The 19,144-nt window shown below is 38.4% G+C and overlaps 1 protein-coding gene across 1 annotated transcript in view; it reads right to left on the reverse strand.

Annotated features, from left to right (window-relative positions):
* The window catches only part of CCDC175 (coiled-coil domain containing 175), a 65,909-nt gene that overhangs the window by 17,522 nt on the left and 29,243 nt on the right, over nt 1-19,144 (reverse strand). The window contains exons 9-13 of the mRNA XM_059915231.1: nt 15,402-15,538; nt 13,106-13,216; nt 12,195-12,266; nt 4,099-4,234; nt 3,409-3,540 (exon numbers count right to left, since the gene is read on the reverse strand). Coding sequence (XP_059771214.1) covers nt 3,409-3,540; nt 4,099-4,234; nt 12,195-12,266; nt 13,106-13,216; nt 15,402-15,538 — 588 coding nt within the window. The remainder of the gene's footprint in view (nt 1-3,408; nt 3,541-4,098; nt 4,235-12,194; nt 12,267-13,105; nt 13,217-15,401; nt 15,539-19,144) is intronic.

A 19,144-nucleotide genomic window follows, 5' to 3' on the forward strand; every position in this document is an offset into this window, starting at 1 on the left:
AATCTTCCCTCAGCTTCCCTGAGTCCTGAGCCACGTGCATACATAGCCCAGTGATGAAAGGCTCCGGCTTCTGCTGCAATTTCTGGGGGTTGAAGCCTTGGAAAGGAGAGAGGCCAATGCAGGTACCAGTCCAAGCTCACGAGTTCCGCTCATCCTGCGACTTCCAGTTTGACCTTGCTTTCTCCACTTCCTGCCCATCTTTCCTTCCCAACTGCCTACCCTGCTGCCTTTGGGCCCCGGCTCCAGATGTAAAGCTGAAAGACTCACTAGACTACATAACGAGCTCCCACAATGGCAGAACGTCAAATCCTCTAATAAACCCCTTTCCTGGTAGCTCTGTTTCTCTGACTGAACCTTGCCAGATACGGGGCTGAAGGACCCAGCAGATCCAACTGTGATCAATGTGTCAGTGCTAGATCCGAGTGATGCAGAAGGCTTTGCAAGCTCTGATAGGAACATTGTAGCGGAGGCCCCTGGGTATCAGAGCCAAGTCTACAGAAGACTTAGTCACAGCACCGCCTAGAAGAAAACACCTCTCAAGATTTGGAAGTTTACATTCTGAACCAGTGACTAATATTCAGGGCTGTTTTCCCTGGGAATTTTGGGTCAGGGGCCCAAGTAGCAGTGGGCTTTCTCACTATTAAACCTAATGATTTTGCTTTCCCTCCCTGTGAATTTGGGCTCTGTCAGTCCGGAGATCTTACTACTGGTGAGAAGAATGATTCTATCAAGGGTACAATACTGGTTCCATAAACCAAAATCTGAGGGTGTTTCCTCTCCATTTTGGGCTCCTCATGCCACTGAACTAAAGGTAGAAATGGGATTCCAATGTGCCCAGGGTAGTTGATGATGATTTTCAAGGGGAAAAGGGATTTATAATAATGTCGCACAGGCTGCCATCTGTCCGTGACTTTGTGTAAATGAGGCACAGGTGGACGGAGTCTTGCAGGGAGCACACAGCCTGGCAGGCAGACTGTTTGCAGAAATTTTCTCATCTGCAGTCTTATACTTTTAATTTACTTATTTTGCCTAATTTCATTGTACAGGCTTGAATGCAATGTTAAATGGTGTCCTTGTCTTATTCCTGACTCTAAGAGGATTGCCCTCATTCGTTTACCATGAAGTACGACTGGTAAACTCCGTCAGCTCTATTTCAAAAAACGTCTGAGATGCTGACTACTTCCAACCGCCTCCTCAGTTATCGTTCTGGTTCAAGCTACTTGAACCACTTGGCGTACTGCTCTAGCTTGCTAATTGGTCTTTCTGCATCCACCAGTGCTTTCCTAAATTCTAGAGCAGCTAGAGTGATCCTATTTAAATGAAAATCAGATCATTTCAGAATAAATAATCTTCACTCAGAACCTTCTATTGGCTTCCCAGCCCATGCAGAGTGAAAGACAAAGTTCTTACAAGGTGTGGCAAGCCTGGGGATGCCCCTTTTAGATCTACCCTCAAGGAAGAATTCACTGTCCTGTGGCAAGGAGTGTGGTTAGCTGACAGCCTCCAGTGTGGTTGGCTCCTTCAGAGTGGCCTTGGCTATCTAGCCAAGACCATGCTCTTTGAGGGGCGGCCTCCAACTAACTATGTGAGCAAAGAGATGGTACAAGGGTAGAGCCCTTTCTGCCCAAGGCGGGCCTCTTCTAATGGACGATCCTTGCTCTGGAGTTCCCCGGAGAGTTTGCAGTTTACATAATGGCCCCTGCCCAGTCCTTTCATAGGCATTACACCCTAATAAACCTTTGCACTCCTAATTCCATGTCAGCATCTGCTTCTGGAAGATGAGTCCCTAGAACCTCCAGCACTCTCCCCCATCTCTGCTGCAATCACACTGCCTCCTTGTCATTCCTCAAATAGGACAGTCCTGCCTCAGAACCTGCATGTTCAGCGTGTCCTCTGCCTGCAGCCACCTTCTCCAGATATCTGCATATCACACTTCCTCATAGCCTTTGGGGCTGTACCCTTCTCTGATTCCCTGTTTAAAATGGCACACAGACCGCATTACATACACTCACCCTATCCCACTTCCCCGTTTTATTTTCTCTAGAGCATTTATCACCACTGAATATATTACATGTTCTACTGTTTATCTTGTTATTTTCAATCTCCCCAACCCCACTGGAATGTAAGCTTCATAAGGCTTCTGTTTCTTTCCCCCTTTTAAAAAATTTTTCAGCATCTAGAAAAATACTGGGTACCCACACATGCTACAACCAATGGAGAAATGCTTTCCGCCTTGCTTCTTCCTTCTGTTCCTTCTAATTTTGTATAGGTTTGTGCAATGCTTTCTTTCCCTGGTTTGTTCCCTGAGTTGTGCCAGTTCCCATTTCCCCTCTTCCTATTTCTGGCCATCCCCTTCTGACGTCTCTTCCCTGAGTTCCTATATTTCCATATTGCTAATCTTCCTTGGCACTTCTATGAAATTATTTTTTTCTGAATTCATGGAGGGATGTTGAGTCACAGTTTTCATCTGTTCCAGCACCATTTTTCTGAGCGTTCTTCATTTGATGGAAAGTTTCATTGCCCCTTCACTTGTTTTTCTCATAGCATTTTTGTGTGTAAGACATATCTGCTTCTTTTTTGCTATTTACATTAGAAAGAATTGGCTTTTTATGGGACCAGTTATCTGCAGAGGGTTTCTGCAGGACGTGGCAGGGTGTGTGTGGTGGGAGGAAGAGTGGGCTTGGACCAGGGTAAGACCTAAACTTTGAAATGTAAGGCTCCCTACTCCCTTGCCTTCAAATAAAGCTTCTCTTTGGGGTAGTCAGGCCTTTTTTTCCCCTCTTCAAACTGAATCAAGTTCAGGAAGCCTTCTGCTACCATCTCTTTTCTCCCCAGCTACTCTTCCAATGGTGGTCTCCAAGAAACATGCCCTTGTCTATCAAGGTAACACCATCACCTTGAAAAGGTTTGTTTTCTGCTGTGTTTCCAGAGACCTAGCCACTCTGGGCCTCCTGGGTCCTTGCAGTGACTTTTCTCTCCACTTCCCCCATCATTCATGCTCTATTCTACCTCAGGTCAGCCCTTGGCAGTTCCCAGGTCAGTGCCATGCCCTGTCTTTAAGGAGGACTTCTGAGATTGGCCTTCTTGGTCTCCCTCACCCTTCATTACTCTCTCCAGCCTCTCCTGTTCCGGCTCTGCATGGTTTTACCCAACACTCCACCTGTCTCCATGGATTTTGCCAGCACTTCCACAAAACTTGGAGTGTGTGATTTTTTTTTTTTTAACTGAAAACATATTTCTTTTTGTTCTATTTCGTTTTTAGAAAAAGAAGAAAGATTCAGAATTTAATTGTAGTCTTGTTTATACTAGAAGATTTACTTTACTTCTAACTGATTAAAATAGCATGAAATACACCCTCCCCTGCATATCACCATCTAAAATTATTCTTAGACGTAAAATAAAATTTACCTCATACTTGCTCAACTCTTGAATTAACTTTTTTTCTTTGGCAACAAATTCCTCTTCCTCTTGTTTTAATTCTAATGTAAGTTGTTCAATCTGTGCCAAAAACTCATTGATCTCATTTTCTCTGAAACTGGTCTAATTAGGGGAAATAAATGAGGATTTATCATTTGTTTTGTAGCAGTCAGTATTACATTTTCAAACAGCCAGGTAAATTAATATTTCTGTGCATGAGACTTGGCTCTGATTTCAGGTTATATTATTTCTCAGTAACCACTGAGGGGGATCTTATTTTCCCTCCAGAGATTAATTTCTTCACCAAACAATAGCTATAAATGACATGAGGAAATGGGGAATGGGAGTAGTAGGGGATGGAGGGTAGGCAGAGGATAAATATAGGAGCTAAATAAATGATGTTTAGTCTCCTTACTTTTAGATAGTTTCCCTAAACACTATCTTCAAGTTTCAGTTACATGCTTCAAGAGCATATTCTGGAGAGAATTGCTACTTTGCTAAATTCCTATAGTTAATACACAGCAATTGGCTACATTTCTCAAGAAAGTTACATAATTCACTCTAAACATGAAATCAGCAGAAAGCAAAATACCTTTTAATAAGGTAAGGTTTAATGAAATACTGAAGAATTACTGACATGCAATATAGGGAGTAAATACTAAGTTCCTTGAGTTCCTTTACCTCTTGTAATAATTCACTGCGTCTAAGTTCAGCATCCTGAATTTTATCTATAATTTCTTGTATTTCAGCCCTTATCATGTTGGTCCAACGTGCATGTTTTTTTAGCAAACAAGCTATTTTCCACTGAGTTATAATACTAGAGATTAGAACAAAAAGAATTATCATCAAATTGACATCACAGTTTACTGAAAAGATGAAGGAATTCAAAACAAAACAAATCCTACTATGATTATATAAAATTGTTTGTGCCATTGATGATGTAGACTAGACATGTTAGCTGAAAAAATAAGACAAAACATTAACTGCCTCAATGCCATCTCTGCAAGTTGCTTCACATTAAGTTGTGTCAGTACATCCAACAGGACAGTGGACAAACCACACTTTACCTAGAGCTTGCCTCCTCTAGGTAAAGGAGAGAAATGGGGAAGGCTCAGGGGTGTTTGAAAAAGAAGAGTCCCAGACAGAAATAGTAAAAGAATTACCTAAACTACTCAAAGTGCTAGTAAGAAATTTCAAGCTTCTAGGTTCTCAAATTTTTCTCTCCATTACAACGTAAAAAAGCTATATAACTAGAGAAGAGTAAAAATGTGCAATTGGAGTCTTAAAAATAATATTATAATAAAGACAACAATAATAAAATATAGCTATGTTTCTGCAAGTGCTTTCTAGGTGCCAGGCACTGAGCTACATACTGTACATCGATCATCTCATTTACCATTCACAGCAACCTTACAAAGCGGGTGCTACTATCATTCCTCACTTTATAGGGATGGGAGCGGAGAGATTATTAAATAACTTAGCCCCGGTCACAGAGCTGATAAGAGGCAGAGCAAATAAAGTAGTCCATCTGTAGAGCAAACAAAGTAGTCCATCTGTAGAGTACTTAACCACTCTCCTCTGTCCCTGCACATCACCTTCCTTACTGGTACACATAGGAGCATGGATGAGCAAAGAGGCATTGCATATCTTGGCAATTTTACTCTTTGGTGACTTCACATAATTGGAATGAAAAACTTTGTTTCTGTTCAATGCCAAAAAAGTCAAACTAACAAACACATCTAGATCCAAGAAAACTCACACAATTTAATTTGGGGAAATAATTTCCTTGGACTCTAGCAAGCAACAAGCACTCTGACATCCTTCCAACTTTGGGGCACTGTTAATTAAGATAACATATACTGAGATTGGTTCAAGATGGCAGAGTAGAAGGACATGCACTCACTCCCTCTTGTGAGAGCACCGGAATCACAATTAACTGCTGAACAATCATCAACAGGAAGACACCGGAACTCACCAAAAAAGATACCCCACATCAAAGACAAAGGAGAAGCCACAATGAGACGGTAGGAGGGGCGTAATCAAATAAAATCAAATCCCATAACCATTGGGTGGGTGACTCACAAACTGGAGAACAATTATACTACAAAAGTCCACCCACTGGAGTGAAGGTTCTGAGCCCCACATCAGGCTTCCCAACCTGGGGATATGGCAATGGGAGGAGGAATTCCCAGAGAATCTGACTTTGAAGGCTAGCGGGATTTGATTGCAGGACTTCAACAGGACTGGAGGAAACAGAGACTCCACTGTTGAAGGGCACACACAAAGAAGTGTGCACATCAGGACTCAGGGGAAAGGAGCAGTGACCCCACAGGAGACTGAACCAGACCCACCTGCTAGTGTTGGAGGGTCTCCTCCAGAGGTGGGGTGGGGGGATGTGGCTCACTGCAGGGACAAGGACAATGGCAGCAGAAGTTCTAGGAAGTACTCCTTGGTGTGAACCCTCCCAGAGTCCGCCATTAGCCCAACCAAAGAGCCTGCAGGCTCACGTGCTGAGTCACCTCAGGCCAAACAACCAACAGGGAGGGAACTCAGCCCCACCCATCAGCAGACAAGGGGATTAAAGTTTTTCTGAGCTCTGCCCATCAGAGCAACAACCAGCTCTACCCACAACCAGCCCCTCCCATCAGGAAGTTTGCACAAGCCTCTTAGAAAGCCTCATCCACCAGAGGACAGACAGCAGAAACAAGAAGAACTACAGTCCTGAAGCCTGTGGAACAAAAACCACATTCACAGAAAGACAGACAAAATGAAAAGGCAAAGGACTATGCACCAGTTGAAGGAACAAGATAAAACCCCAGAAAAACAACTAAACAAAGTGGAGATAGGCAACCTTCCAGAAAAAGAATTCAGAATAATGATAGTGAAGATGATCCAGAACCTCGGAAAAAGAATGGAGGCAAAGATAGAGAAGATACAAGAAATGTTTAACAAAGACTTAGAAGAATTAAACAACAAACACCTAGAAGAATTAAAGAACAAACAAACAGAGATGAACAATACAATAACTGAAATGAAAAATACACTAAAAGGAATCAATAGCAGAATAACTGAGGCAGAAGAACAGATAAGTGACCTGGACGACAGAATGGTGGAATTCACTGCCACGGAACAGAATAGAGAAAAAAGAATGAAAAGAAATAAAGACAGCCTAAGAGACCTCTGGGACAACATTAAATGCAACATTCACATTATAGGGGTCCCAGAAAGAGAAGACAGACAGAAAGGACCCAAGAAAATGCTTCAGGAGATTATAGTCGAAAACTTCCCTAACGTGGGAAAGGAAATAGTCACCCAAGTCCAGAAGCACAGAGTCCCAGGCAGGAAAAACGCAAGGAGAAACACACTGAGACACATAGTAATCAAACTGACAGAAATTAAAGACAAAGAAAAACTATTAAAAGCAACAAGGGAAAAAGGACAAATAACATACAAGGGAAGTCCCATAAGGTTAACAGCTGATTTCTCAGCAGGAACTCTACAAGCCAGAAGGGAGTGCCATGATATATTTAAAGTGATGAAAGGGAAGAATGTACAACCAAGATTAATCTACTTGGTAAGGATCACATTCAGATTCAATAAAGAAATCAAAAGCTTTACAGACAAGCAAAAGCTAAGAGAATTCAGCACCACCAATCCAGATCTACAACAAATGCTAAAGGAACTTCTCTAAGTGGGAGAAGAAAAAGACCTACAAAAAACAAACCAAAAACAATTAAGAAAATGGTAATAGGAACATACATATCAATAATTACCTTAAATGTGAATGGATTAAATGCTCCAACCAAAAGACACAGGCTTGCTGAATAGATACAAAAACAAGGCCCATATACATGCTGTCTACAAGAAGCCCACTTCAGACCTAGGGACACATAAAGACTGAAAGTGAGGGGATGGAAAAAGATATTCCATGCAAATGGAAATCAAAAGAAAGCTGGAGAAACAATACTCATATCAGATAAAGTAGACTTTAAAATAAAGAATGTTACAAGAGACAAGAAAGGACACTACATAATGATCAAGGGATCAATCCAAGAAGAAAATATAACAATTATAAATAAATATGCACCAACATAGAAGCACCTCAATACATAAGGCAAATGCTAACAGCTATAAAAGAGGAAATTGACAATAACACAGTAATAGTGGGGGACTTTAACACCTCACTTACACCAATGGAGAGATCGTCCAGACAGAAAATTAATAAGGAAACACAAGCTTTAAATGACACAATAGACCAGAGAGATTTCATTGATATTTATAGGACATTCCATCCAAAAACAGCAGATTGCACTTTCTTCTCAAGTGCACACAGAACATTCTCCAGGATAGATCACATCTTGGGTCACAAATCAAGCCTCGGTAAATTTAATAAAACTGAAATCATATCAAGCATCTTTTCTGACCACAACGCTATGAGATTAAAAATCAATTACAGGGAAAAAAACGTAAAAAACACAAATACATGGAGGCTAAACAATACACTGCTAAATAACCAAGAGATCACTGAAGAAATCAAAGAGGAAATCAAAAAATACCTAGAGATAAATGACAACGAAACACGATGATCCAAAACCTATGAGATGCAGCAAAAGCAGTTCTAAGAGGGAAGTTTATAGCAATACAATCCTACCTCAAGAAACAAGAAACATCTCAAATAAACTAACCTTACACCTAAAGGAACTAGAGAATGCAAAACAAACAAAACTCAAAGTTAGTAGAAGGAAAGAAATCATAAAGATCAGAGCAGAAATAAATGAAATAGAAACAAAGAAAACAATAGCACAGATCAATGAAACTAAAAGCTGGTTATGTGAGAAGATAAACAAAATTGATAAACCTTTAGCCAGACTCATCAAGAAAAAGAAGGAGAGGACTCAAATCAATAAAATTAGAAATGAAAAAGGATAAGTTACAATGGACATCGCAGAAATACAAAGCATCCTAAGAGACTACTACAAGCAACTCTATGCCAATAAAATGGACGACCTGGAAGAAATGCTTAGAAAGGTATAACCTTCCAAGACTGAACCACAAAGAAATAGAAAATATGAACAGACCAAGTAATGAAATTGAAACTGTGATTAAAAATCTTCCAACAAACAGACATCTAGGACCAGATGGCTTCACAGGTGAATTCTATAAAGCATTTAGAGAAGAGCTAACACCCATCCTTCTCAAACTCTTCCAAAAAACTGCAGAGGAAGGAACACTCCCAAACTCATTCTACAAGGCCACCATCACCCTGATACCAAAACCAGACAAAGATACTACAAAAACCGAAAATTACAGACCAATATCACTGATGTATATAGATGCAAAAATCCTCAACAAAATACTCTCAAACAGAATCCAACAACACATTAAAAGGATCATACACCATGATCAAGTGGGAATTATCCCAGGGATGCAAGGATTCTTCAATATACATAAATCAATCAATGTGATACACCATATTAGCAAATTGAAGAATAAAAACCATATGAACATCTCAATAGATGCAGAAAAAACTTCTGACAAAATTCATCACCCATTTATGATAAGAACTCCCCAGAAAGTGGGCATAGAGGGAACCTACCTCAACATAATAAAGGCCATATACAACAAACCCACAGCAAACATCATTCTTTTTTTTTTTTTCTTTTTTTTTTTTAATTTTATTTTATATTATTTTTTTATACAGCGGGTTCTTATTCGTTATCTATTTTATACACATCAGTGTATACATGTCAATCCCAATCTCCCAGTTCATCCCCCCCCCAACTTTCCCCCCTTGGTGTCCATACGTTTGTTCTCTACATCTGTGTTTCTATTTCTGCCTTGCAAACCAGTTCATTTGTACCATTTTTCTAAATTACACATATATGTGTTAATATATGATATTTGTTTATCTCTTTCTGACTTACTTCACTCTGTATGACAGTCTCTAGGTCCATCCACGAATCTACAAAAGACCCAATTTCATTCCTTTTTATGGCTGAGTAATATTCCATTGTATATATGTACCACATCTTCTTTATCCATTCGTCTGTCGATGGACAGTTAGGTTGCTTCCATGATCTGGCTATTGTAAATAGTGCCGCAGTGAACATTGGGGTTCATGTGTCTTTTTGAATTATGGTTTTCTCTGAGTATATGCCCTGCAGTGGGATTGCTGGGTCATATGGTAATTCTATTTTTAGTTTTTTAAGGAATCTCCATACTGTTCTCCATAGTGGCTGTATCAATCTACATTCCCACCAACAATGCAAGAGACTTCCCTTTTCTCCACACCCTCTCCAGCATTTGTTGTTTGTAGATTTTCTGATGATGCCCATTCTAACTGCTGTGAGGTGATACCTCACTGTAGTTTTGATTTGCATTTCTCTAGTAATTAGTGATGTTGAGCAGCCTTTCATGTGCCTCTTGGCCATCTGTATGTCTTCTTTGGAAAAATGTCTATTTAGGTCTTCTGCCCATTTTTTGATTGGGTTGTTTGTTTTTTAATATTGAGCTGCATGAGCTATTTATATATTTTGGAGATTAATCCTTTGTCTTTTGATTCGTAGCAAACATCATTCTTAAGGGTGAAAAACTGAAAGCATTTCCTCTAAGATCAGGGACAAGACAAGGATGTCCCTCTTGTCACTATTATTCAACATAGTTTTGGAAGTCCTAGCCACGGCAATCAGAGAACAAAAAGAAATCAAAGGAATACAAATTGGAAAAGAAGAAGTAAAACTGTCACTGTTTGCAGATGACATGGTACTATACATAGAGAATCCTAAAGATGCCATGAGAAAACTACTAGAGCTAATCAATGAATTTGGTAAAGTTGCAGGACACAGAATTAATGCACAGAAATCTCTTGCATTCCTATATGCTAACAACAAAGTATCAGAAAGAGAAAGTAAGGAAACAATACCATTCACCATTGCAACAAAAAGAATAAAATACTTAGGAATGAACCTACCTAAGGAAGTAAAATACCTGTACTCAGAAAACTATAAGATACTGAGGAAAGAAATCAAAGATGACACAAACAGAAGGAGAGATACACCGCGTTCTTGGATTGGAAGAATCAATATTGTGAAAATGACTATACTACCCAAAGCAATCTAAAGATTCAATGCAATCCCTATCAAATTAGCAATGGCATTTTTTTACATAACTAGAACAAAAAATCTTAAAATTTGTATGGCGACACAAAAGACCCTGAATAGACAAAGTGATCTTGAGGGAAAAAAACGGAGCTGGAGGAACCAGACTCCCTGTCTTCAGACTATACTACAAAGCTACAGTAATCAAGACAGTATGGTACTGGCACAAAAACAGAAATACAGATCAATGGAACAGGATAGAAAACCCAGAGATAAACCCAAATACCTCGTCAACTAATCTATGACAAAGAAGGCAAGGATATACAATGGAGAAAAGACAGTCTCTTCAATAAGTGGTGCTGGGAAAACTGGACAGCTACATGTGAAAGAATGAAATTATAACACTCTCTAACACCATACACAATAATAAACTCAAAATGGCTTAAAGACCTAAATGGAAGACCGGACACTATAAAACTCTTAGAGGAAAACATAGGAAGAACACTCTTTGACATAAATCACAGCAAGATCTTTTTTGACCCACCTCCTAGAGTAATGGAAATAAAAACAAAAATAAACAAATGGGACCTAATGAAACTTAAAAGCTTTTGCACAGCAAAGGAAACTATAAACAAGACAAAAAGACAACTCTCAGAATGGGAGAAAATATTTGCAAATGAATCAATGGACAAAAGATTAATCTCCAAACTATATAAACAGCTCATGCAGCTCAATATTAAAGAAACAAACAACCGAATCCAAAAATGGGCAGAAGACCTAAACAGACATTTCTCCAAAGAAGACATACAGATGGCCAAGAAACACATGAAAAGATGCTCAACATCATTAATCATTAGTGAAAGGCAAATCAAAACTACAATGAGGTATCACCTCACACCAGTTAGAATGCGCATCAACAAACAATCTACAAACAATAAATGCTGGAGAGGGTGTGGAGAAAAGGGAACCCTCTTGCACTGTTGGTGGGAATGTAAATTGATACAGCCACTATGGAGAATAGTATGCAGGTTCCTTAAAAAACTGAAAATAGAATTACCATATGACCCAGCAATCCCACTACTTGGCATATACTGACAGAAAACCATAATTTAAAAAGACACATGTACCCCAATGTTCATTGCAGCACTATTTACAATAGCCAGGTCATGGAAGCAACCTAAATGCCCATCGACAGACGAATGGATAAAGAAGATGTGGTACATATATACAATGGACAGTCAAATGGATAAAGAAGATGTGGTACATATATACAATGGAACATTACTCAGCCATAAAAAGGAATGAAACTGGGTCATTTGTAGAGATGTGGATGGACCTAGAGACTGTCATACAGAGTGAAGTAAGTCAGAAAGAGAAAAACAAATATTGAATATTAACATATATATGTGAAATCTAGAAAAATGGTACAGATGAACTGGTTTGCAAGGCAGAAATAGAGACACAAATATAAAGAACAAACGTATGGACACCAAGGGGGGAAAGCTGAGGGGGCGTGGGGGGGGCGATGAATTGGGAGATTGGGATTGAAATACATACACTAATATGTATAAAATAGATAACTAATAAGAACCTGCTGTATAAAAAATAAATAAATAATATCAAATTTTAAAAAGATAACATATACTACTTATAATATAAATGAGGTGTTTTTTTTTTTACCATCTCTGATTTTTTCTTTCCAGGTTATCGTTCAGGACTTTTATTTGTTTCCGATATACTTCCTTTGTTGCTCTAAAAACAAGAAAAATATATTGGATTTCGCATTTGTGGGAGCTGTTAAAATGTATAGTAGACTTTACGTATAATTCACATGCACAATAAGGCTACCATCTAATTGGGAGACAAAACAAACCTTGTGAAACAACTAAAGATTTTAGTGGCAGACTAATGGAAAGACAATTACAATTTTTGCAAGTGCAAACTGATTTTGCAAGTATTGAAGCCAAGGATAGGGAAGAACGGATTTTGGCGAGGCAGTTGAGGAAAGGTTATTAGAGGATAATGTTTAATAGAGGGAGGAACATGGATTGCCAGAATGGAGGTGCAATCTCACCAAGGAAAGGACATCATCATCTGCAAAGAAACAGAGGAAAGGAGCAGCAAGTCAGGACTCTTGTGACTAAGGCAAACTTGCTGCATACAGAGGACATGAAGGGAAATAACACCGTGACATAGGAAGGGTTAAGGTCAACAAATTGGTGAGGAACTCTGGGTTCTAGACTGAGTTCTGATTTGCTGCCATGTACAATTTAGAAAGCCAATAAAGATTCTTGAATTTGGGATAAGTGGTAATTAAGGATGGAAGATGTGCTTGTGAATCTGGGATGGAGGGGAATGTGAAGGCTGTAACAGAGGTATTAGACGCAGCTTATGTAAAACTCAGTGCCTGTCTATCCTTTCAGTCAAAGATTTGATGATCATGACTTTTCTGGACTGTAAAAGAGAGAGAGTCAATTATGAACCTCATTTTCTATAGTATATTAGAAACTGGCATAGAATTGTTGTTACCATTTATTAAAAAATAAATGTAGAGGAATGAAGATTAAAATTTTCAAAGGCAACAAACATACCGATGAAGCTCATTGAGTGTGATAAGTCCTTCTTCCATATTTTTGATGTCTACTTTTCTTTTTGATAGGAAGTTTTCTTTCTGAGCTATAAATGCCAGTTGTTTCTGATTTCTACCATGAAAAAACAGAGTAATCATATATTTAAGGTTGAAATAATCATTTTTAACTCCTTAGCGTAAGAAAATATGCAACCACAAACAAGAATTTAAAAAGTAGTTTGGAAAGTTCAGTTCATGAACTGTTTATCAAATAAATTAGTAAAAATAGAAACAAAGTCTTCTTGCTAGTGGTGGCTAAATATAAATTTATGAAAATCTCTAAGCTATGAAAGGAACATTAACTGCAATAGTAACCATAAAACCACAAGAACAATTCCATAGTACTTTATCCTGCTGAGTGGGTGTGTCTCTTTTAATGAATTTATCAGTTCTGTGATGTTATTTTGTAAAAGGTGAAGGAATCAATCAGACCGACTTTGGATAGTGGTCTACCTCTTCCTCGTAGTGTGACCTTGAAAAGAGACTTCACCTGTGGATGAGCCTCAGTTTCCCCATCCGTAAAGTGGGGATCACAATACCTATCTCATTGGTTTTAAGGATTAACCGAGATGTAAAGTGCCAAAGCCAGTGGGTGGCACCCATGAGGCATTTTGTAAAGAGTGGTTATTTTTCGTCTCTAACTTACAGAGAGAATAATGGGAAGTTTACAATTTTGTTCAAATTTCTAGACATTGATAGGAATGTGCCTGTAACAGGAAGTACTTTATCTAAGTGTCTCATCTTCTTCAAAACTGCTATGGACTGAATTGTGTCCCCCCACAAATTCATATGTTGAAGCCCTAGGCCCCAGTGAGATAGTATTTGAAGATGGGGCCTTCAGGAGGTGATTAGATTTATATGAGGTCACGAGGATGAAGGCTTCATGGTGAGATTAGTGCCCTCATAAGCAGAGACACCAGACAGCTCTCTCTCTCTCTCTCTCTCTCTCTCCCTTTCCCCTCTGTGAGGACACAGCAAGAAGGTGGTTGGCCATCTGCAAGTCAGGAAGAGAGCTCTCACCAGAACCTGACCATGCTGGCACCCTGATCTCAGATGTCCAGCCTCCAGAACTATGAGAAATCAATTTCTGTTGTTTAAACCTCCCGGTCTATGGTAATTTGTTATGGTAGCCCAAGCTGAAGAAGACAAAAACCAACAACAGTAGTAAATGTTTTATTGTTACAATTATTTGCCATCAGCACATTTTGTGACTCAAACTGATAACTTAGTATGGATCTGAGGAAAGTTTTTGCCTGAAGAATACTATTAGTAGGCTATTCAATTGGATGAGACAAAATGATTGCAATAACTCTCTGCATCCTAAATGCTACAACAGTGACCATAAATTCAGCTTCACATAAGTGGGCCTGGACACCATAATTACACTTCCATGTGATTTAACTTTGAATGTAGTAATGTATTACTACTTACATAACTCATACTTGCAAGATGTTATTCTGTAATACTCATTAGGAAAACACTGGTGAAAGCCTACTACCTGCTAAGCAATGGACAAGATCCTGAAGATACAGTGGTGAGTAAGACAGAGCAACTGCTCTGATCTGTTCATAGTTCAGTGGGACAAAGGGATTTGTACCCAGTTGACAACAATGCAGTGACTGATAAAAAGGAATGACCTCAGAGGGATGTTCCAGAAGGATCATTGTGGTGAGAGGGAGGTGGATAAGTTAGGGGTGGTAAAACAGAAAGTGGGAAGAACTTATGAGAGGCAAGCCAAACCAAAGAAGCTAAAAGGGGTGAAAAGAGTGGAGTTGGAGAGGAGGATAGGATATATTTGAGAAATAGTTGGGAGGTGGAATTTATAAGCCTTGGTGCTTGAATGGAGTCCTAGTAAAAGATAGGGGTTTCCTTGAATAATTTCCCAGTCTCTGGGTTAGGGGATTGTGTCAATGACAAAACCTTTTTCTGAGAAAGGAAATGTAGGTACAAAGCCAGTTTCTGATGAAGGTAGATCTCATAGTTTCTCTAGGCAGTCTCATGGGGTAAAAGCATGATTATTCTTTCAAGAATCTGATTTAGAAGTAAAAATAATAGATTTGGAGTTTATGGATTTGATCTGACCAATATGAGGAAAGCATTATTCAGTATATATAGAGGCGCATTAGGAGTGTATTTACAATTGGGTAAAGAACATTTCATTGTTATCAATAGATTTTAAACTAGGATAAGCTTAAGTGGAGAAGCAACCCATAACTAAAGCATGTTGAGTCATGTATGGATTATGGATAGAAACATACTCAGAATAAATTTTCTGTTTCTGCATAAAAACTTTATCCTCCTCATTTAAGACAATCTTATATTGTCTCGTAACAGTATGCAGTTTCTCTCGTAGATCTTTGTTCTTGAAATGACATTTGTGTAGCTTTTCAGCCATCTAGAAAAAAAAGGAATTGAAGTAGAGGATTTGTTTCACGGCTCTTTTGGTGGGCAACTCTCTAGAGCACTGGGTATACTACTTAACATACAATGACTATGCCTTAAATGTTGAGTGATCTAATTCTATATCAAATATGTAATTGTACATTCTGGGGCCTCTTCTATAAATTATGACAAATGTGTAGAAAGGTAGTAAACACTGATGCCATAAAGTAAAGTAATAAACCATAGTAAAGTAGTAAACCATAAAGTAATAATTGATATTGAAATAAGAATTGGGATTAATAAACTAGGATCATTCAACAAGATCTGTATGTCCTTTTCCCAGAAGATAAACTACACCAGGGAAAAGAAAATGTAACATCCATAGGAACTCTTGATCAAAACCTCTTTGACTGGATATCATGCTTAACTTTTGTTAAATATTTCTATTCAAGGACAAAAGATAGTACCCATTAGTGTTCGGAATGAGGTAAGAACTTTGTGCTTGGATGTCTCTACTGAATTGCTTCAAATGAGGTAAGAAAGTTAGGTTAGGTAGGAATGGTGGGCTAAGAATCACTAAAATAGATGGATGAAAAGAGTTCTTAAAAGTGTTGCAGAGGGGCTTCCCTGGCGCAGTGGTTAACAATCCGCCTGCCAATGCAGGGGACATGGGTTTGAGCCCTGGTCCGGGAAGATCCCACACGCCGCAGAACAACTAAGCCCTTGCGCCACAACTACTGAGCCTGCACTCTAGAGCCTGCGAGCCACAACTACTGAGCCCACCTGCCACAACTACTGAAGCCCATGTGCCTAGAGCCCGTGCTCCGCAACAAGAGAAGCCACTGCAATGAGAAGCCCGCACGCCACAACAAAGAGTAGCCTCCGCTCACCACAACTAGAGAAAGTCCGTGCATAGCAACAAAGACCCAATGTAGCCAAAAATAAATAAATAAGATAAATAAATTTATTAAAAAAAAAAAGTGTTGCAGAACTAACAAGATAATGAGGAACTAGTAAGCCTAATTCTACAAGAAAGCAAGAATCCAGACTGGTAAACCTAGCACTGAAAACTCCTTTTACTCTGAGGACATTTACTGATATAGAAGAAGCCACTTGGAATCTGAGATTTGGTTCTTTTACATGACAAGGGGGACAAAAGTCAACACTTAGAGCTCATCCAGGTGTTACGCCTGATAAACCTCCTGCCACATTAGTCTGGGATTCCAAAAAGCTTCACTCTCTGAAGAAGAGTGAATTAGAAGCTAACAAGCCATGGTCCAGCCTGACTTAGATCACCAGGGAACCTAAAGGTGGATTAAGGAGGTTTGGGACTGTTAACATCCCAGGTATCTGACAGAAGTGAATGAAATCTGTTCCTGAGAAATACACTGTCATCCTAGACCCCAAATTGTTTCTACAAACACGTTTTTTGAAGTACAATGTCCAGTGTACAGTTTTCCAGCAGAAGGTAACAAGACAGCATGAACAAAAATTGGCAGAAACAATAGATGACAGAACCAGTCCTACAAAAATACCTGGTAAAACAACAACAACAACAAAAACCTGGTATTGGAAATAGACACTGAAATATAAAAATACTGTATTTATTATGATCAAAGAATACTAGTCATGCTTGAAAAATATGGCAAGGAATTGGAAACAATAAAGAGCAACAAAGCAGATTTGAAAATTACCAGTTGAAAAATACAATAACCAAAATTAAGAATTGAAATAAGACCATTCTGCCCAGAATGCAGCAGGGATAGACAAAAAGTAGAAAATAGAGAAGAGTGAGTAAGATACAGACAGGATATTTTATTAGCACACATAATTGTGTTCATATAATTGGAGTCTCAGAAAAAGAGGAAAAAGCATGGGAAAAAAGAAATATGTGAACAGATAATGGCTAAGAATTTTGCAGAACTTACAAAATACAGCAACTCACAGATTTAAGATGCCCAATAAATCCCAAGCAGGATAAATAAAAAGAAAAACTTGGACATGTCATAGTGAAATTGAATAACTAGGTCAAAGGGAACAAAAAAGTCCTAAGATAAATGAAAGACATGCTGTGTTCATGGATTGGAAACTTCAATATTGTTAAAACACAGAATCCTCCCCAAATTGATCTATAGATTTAATTCAACCCCAATCAAAATCCAAACAGGCTTTTGGGCAGGACTTAACAGACTGAAATTCAAAGGGCCAAGAATAATGGAAGCAATCTTGTAGAAGAACAAAGTTGAAGGATTTTTACTACTAACTATAAAGGCTTATTTTAAAGCTACTAATTAAGAGTGTATGGTTTTAATGTGAGAAGAGATTAAGTTCAAATGAATAAAATAGATGCTACAGATTCACACACATATTTATGACATATTTATGATCCACAGTTGATTTATGACAAAAATGCCACTGAAATATAGTGGAGGAAAGTACTATCTTTTCATTTAACAGTGCTAGTTAATTGGACATCTTATATCAAAGTATGAATCTGGACTACCATTTCACAGAACACACACACACACACACATTCCAGACGGCTTGCAGTCCTTAACGTGAAAAAGCAAACGCTAAAGCTTCTACAAGATCATGTAGGAGAATATCCTCAAGACATAGGACACGAAAAGCATAAGTCAAAAAGGAAAAGATTGATAAACTATACTTCATTAAAATTAATAAACTACATTTATCAAAAGATACATATATACATGAAGACTGTACACTTACAGTAAATATTCTGTTCTGTATATGTGTAATATTTCATAATAAAAGTTAAAGTTAGAATAGAATTTTGTGTCATTGTTGAACTTGCCTCCTATAACTCATGAGAATTAAGACTGGATGTCAGGAAGAGTTCAGTTTTTATCCAACACTTATTTGTGGTCTTTTCGACGATAGCCATTCTGACAGATGTGAGGTGATATCTCATTGTGGTTTTGATTTGCATTTCCTTGATGATTGTTGATGTTGAGCATCTTTTCATGTGTTTGTTTGCCATCTGTATGTCTTTGGAAATATGTGTATTCAGATCCTCTGCCCATTGTTTAATCAGGTTGTTTTTTAGATGTTGAGTTGCATGAGTTCTTTGCATATTTTGAATATTAACCCCATGTCAGATATATTGTTTGCCAATATCTTCTCCCATTCAGTAGGCTGTCTTTTCGTTTTGTTAATAGTTTTCTTTGCTGTGCAAAAGGCTTTTAGTTTGATGTAGTCCCATTTGTTTATTTTTGCTTTTGTTTCCATTGCCTGAGGAGACATACCCAATAAAAATCACTAAGACTGTTGTCAAAGAGTGTACTGCCTATGTTTTCTTCTAGGAGTTTTATGATTTCAGGTTTTACACCTAAGTCTTTAACCCATTTTGAGTTGATTTTTGTATATGATGTGAGGAAGTAGTCCAATTTGATTCTTTTGCATGTAGCTATCCAGTTTTCCCAACATTATTTATTAGAAAGGCTATCTTTTCCCCATTATATATTCTTGCCTTCTTTGTCATAGATTAATAAACTATATATGCAGGTTTAGTTCTGTGCTCTCTATTCTGTTCCATGATCTATGTGTCTGTTTCTGTGCCAGTACCATACCATTTTGATTACTGTAGCTTTGTAGTATA

This window comes from Balaenoptera ricei, chromosome 2, assembly GCF_028023285.1.
Source record: "Balaenoptera ricei isolate mBalRic1 chromosome 2, mBalRic1.hap2, whole genome shotgun sequence".
Taxonomy (NCBI): Eukaryota; Metazoa; Chordata; class Mammalia; order Artiodactyla; family Balaenopteridae; genus Balaenoptera; species Balaenoptera ricei.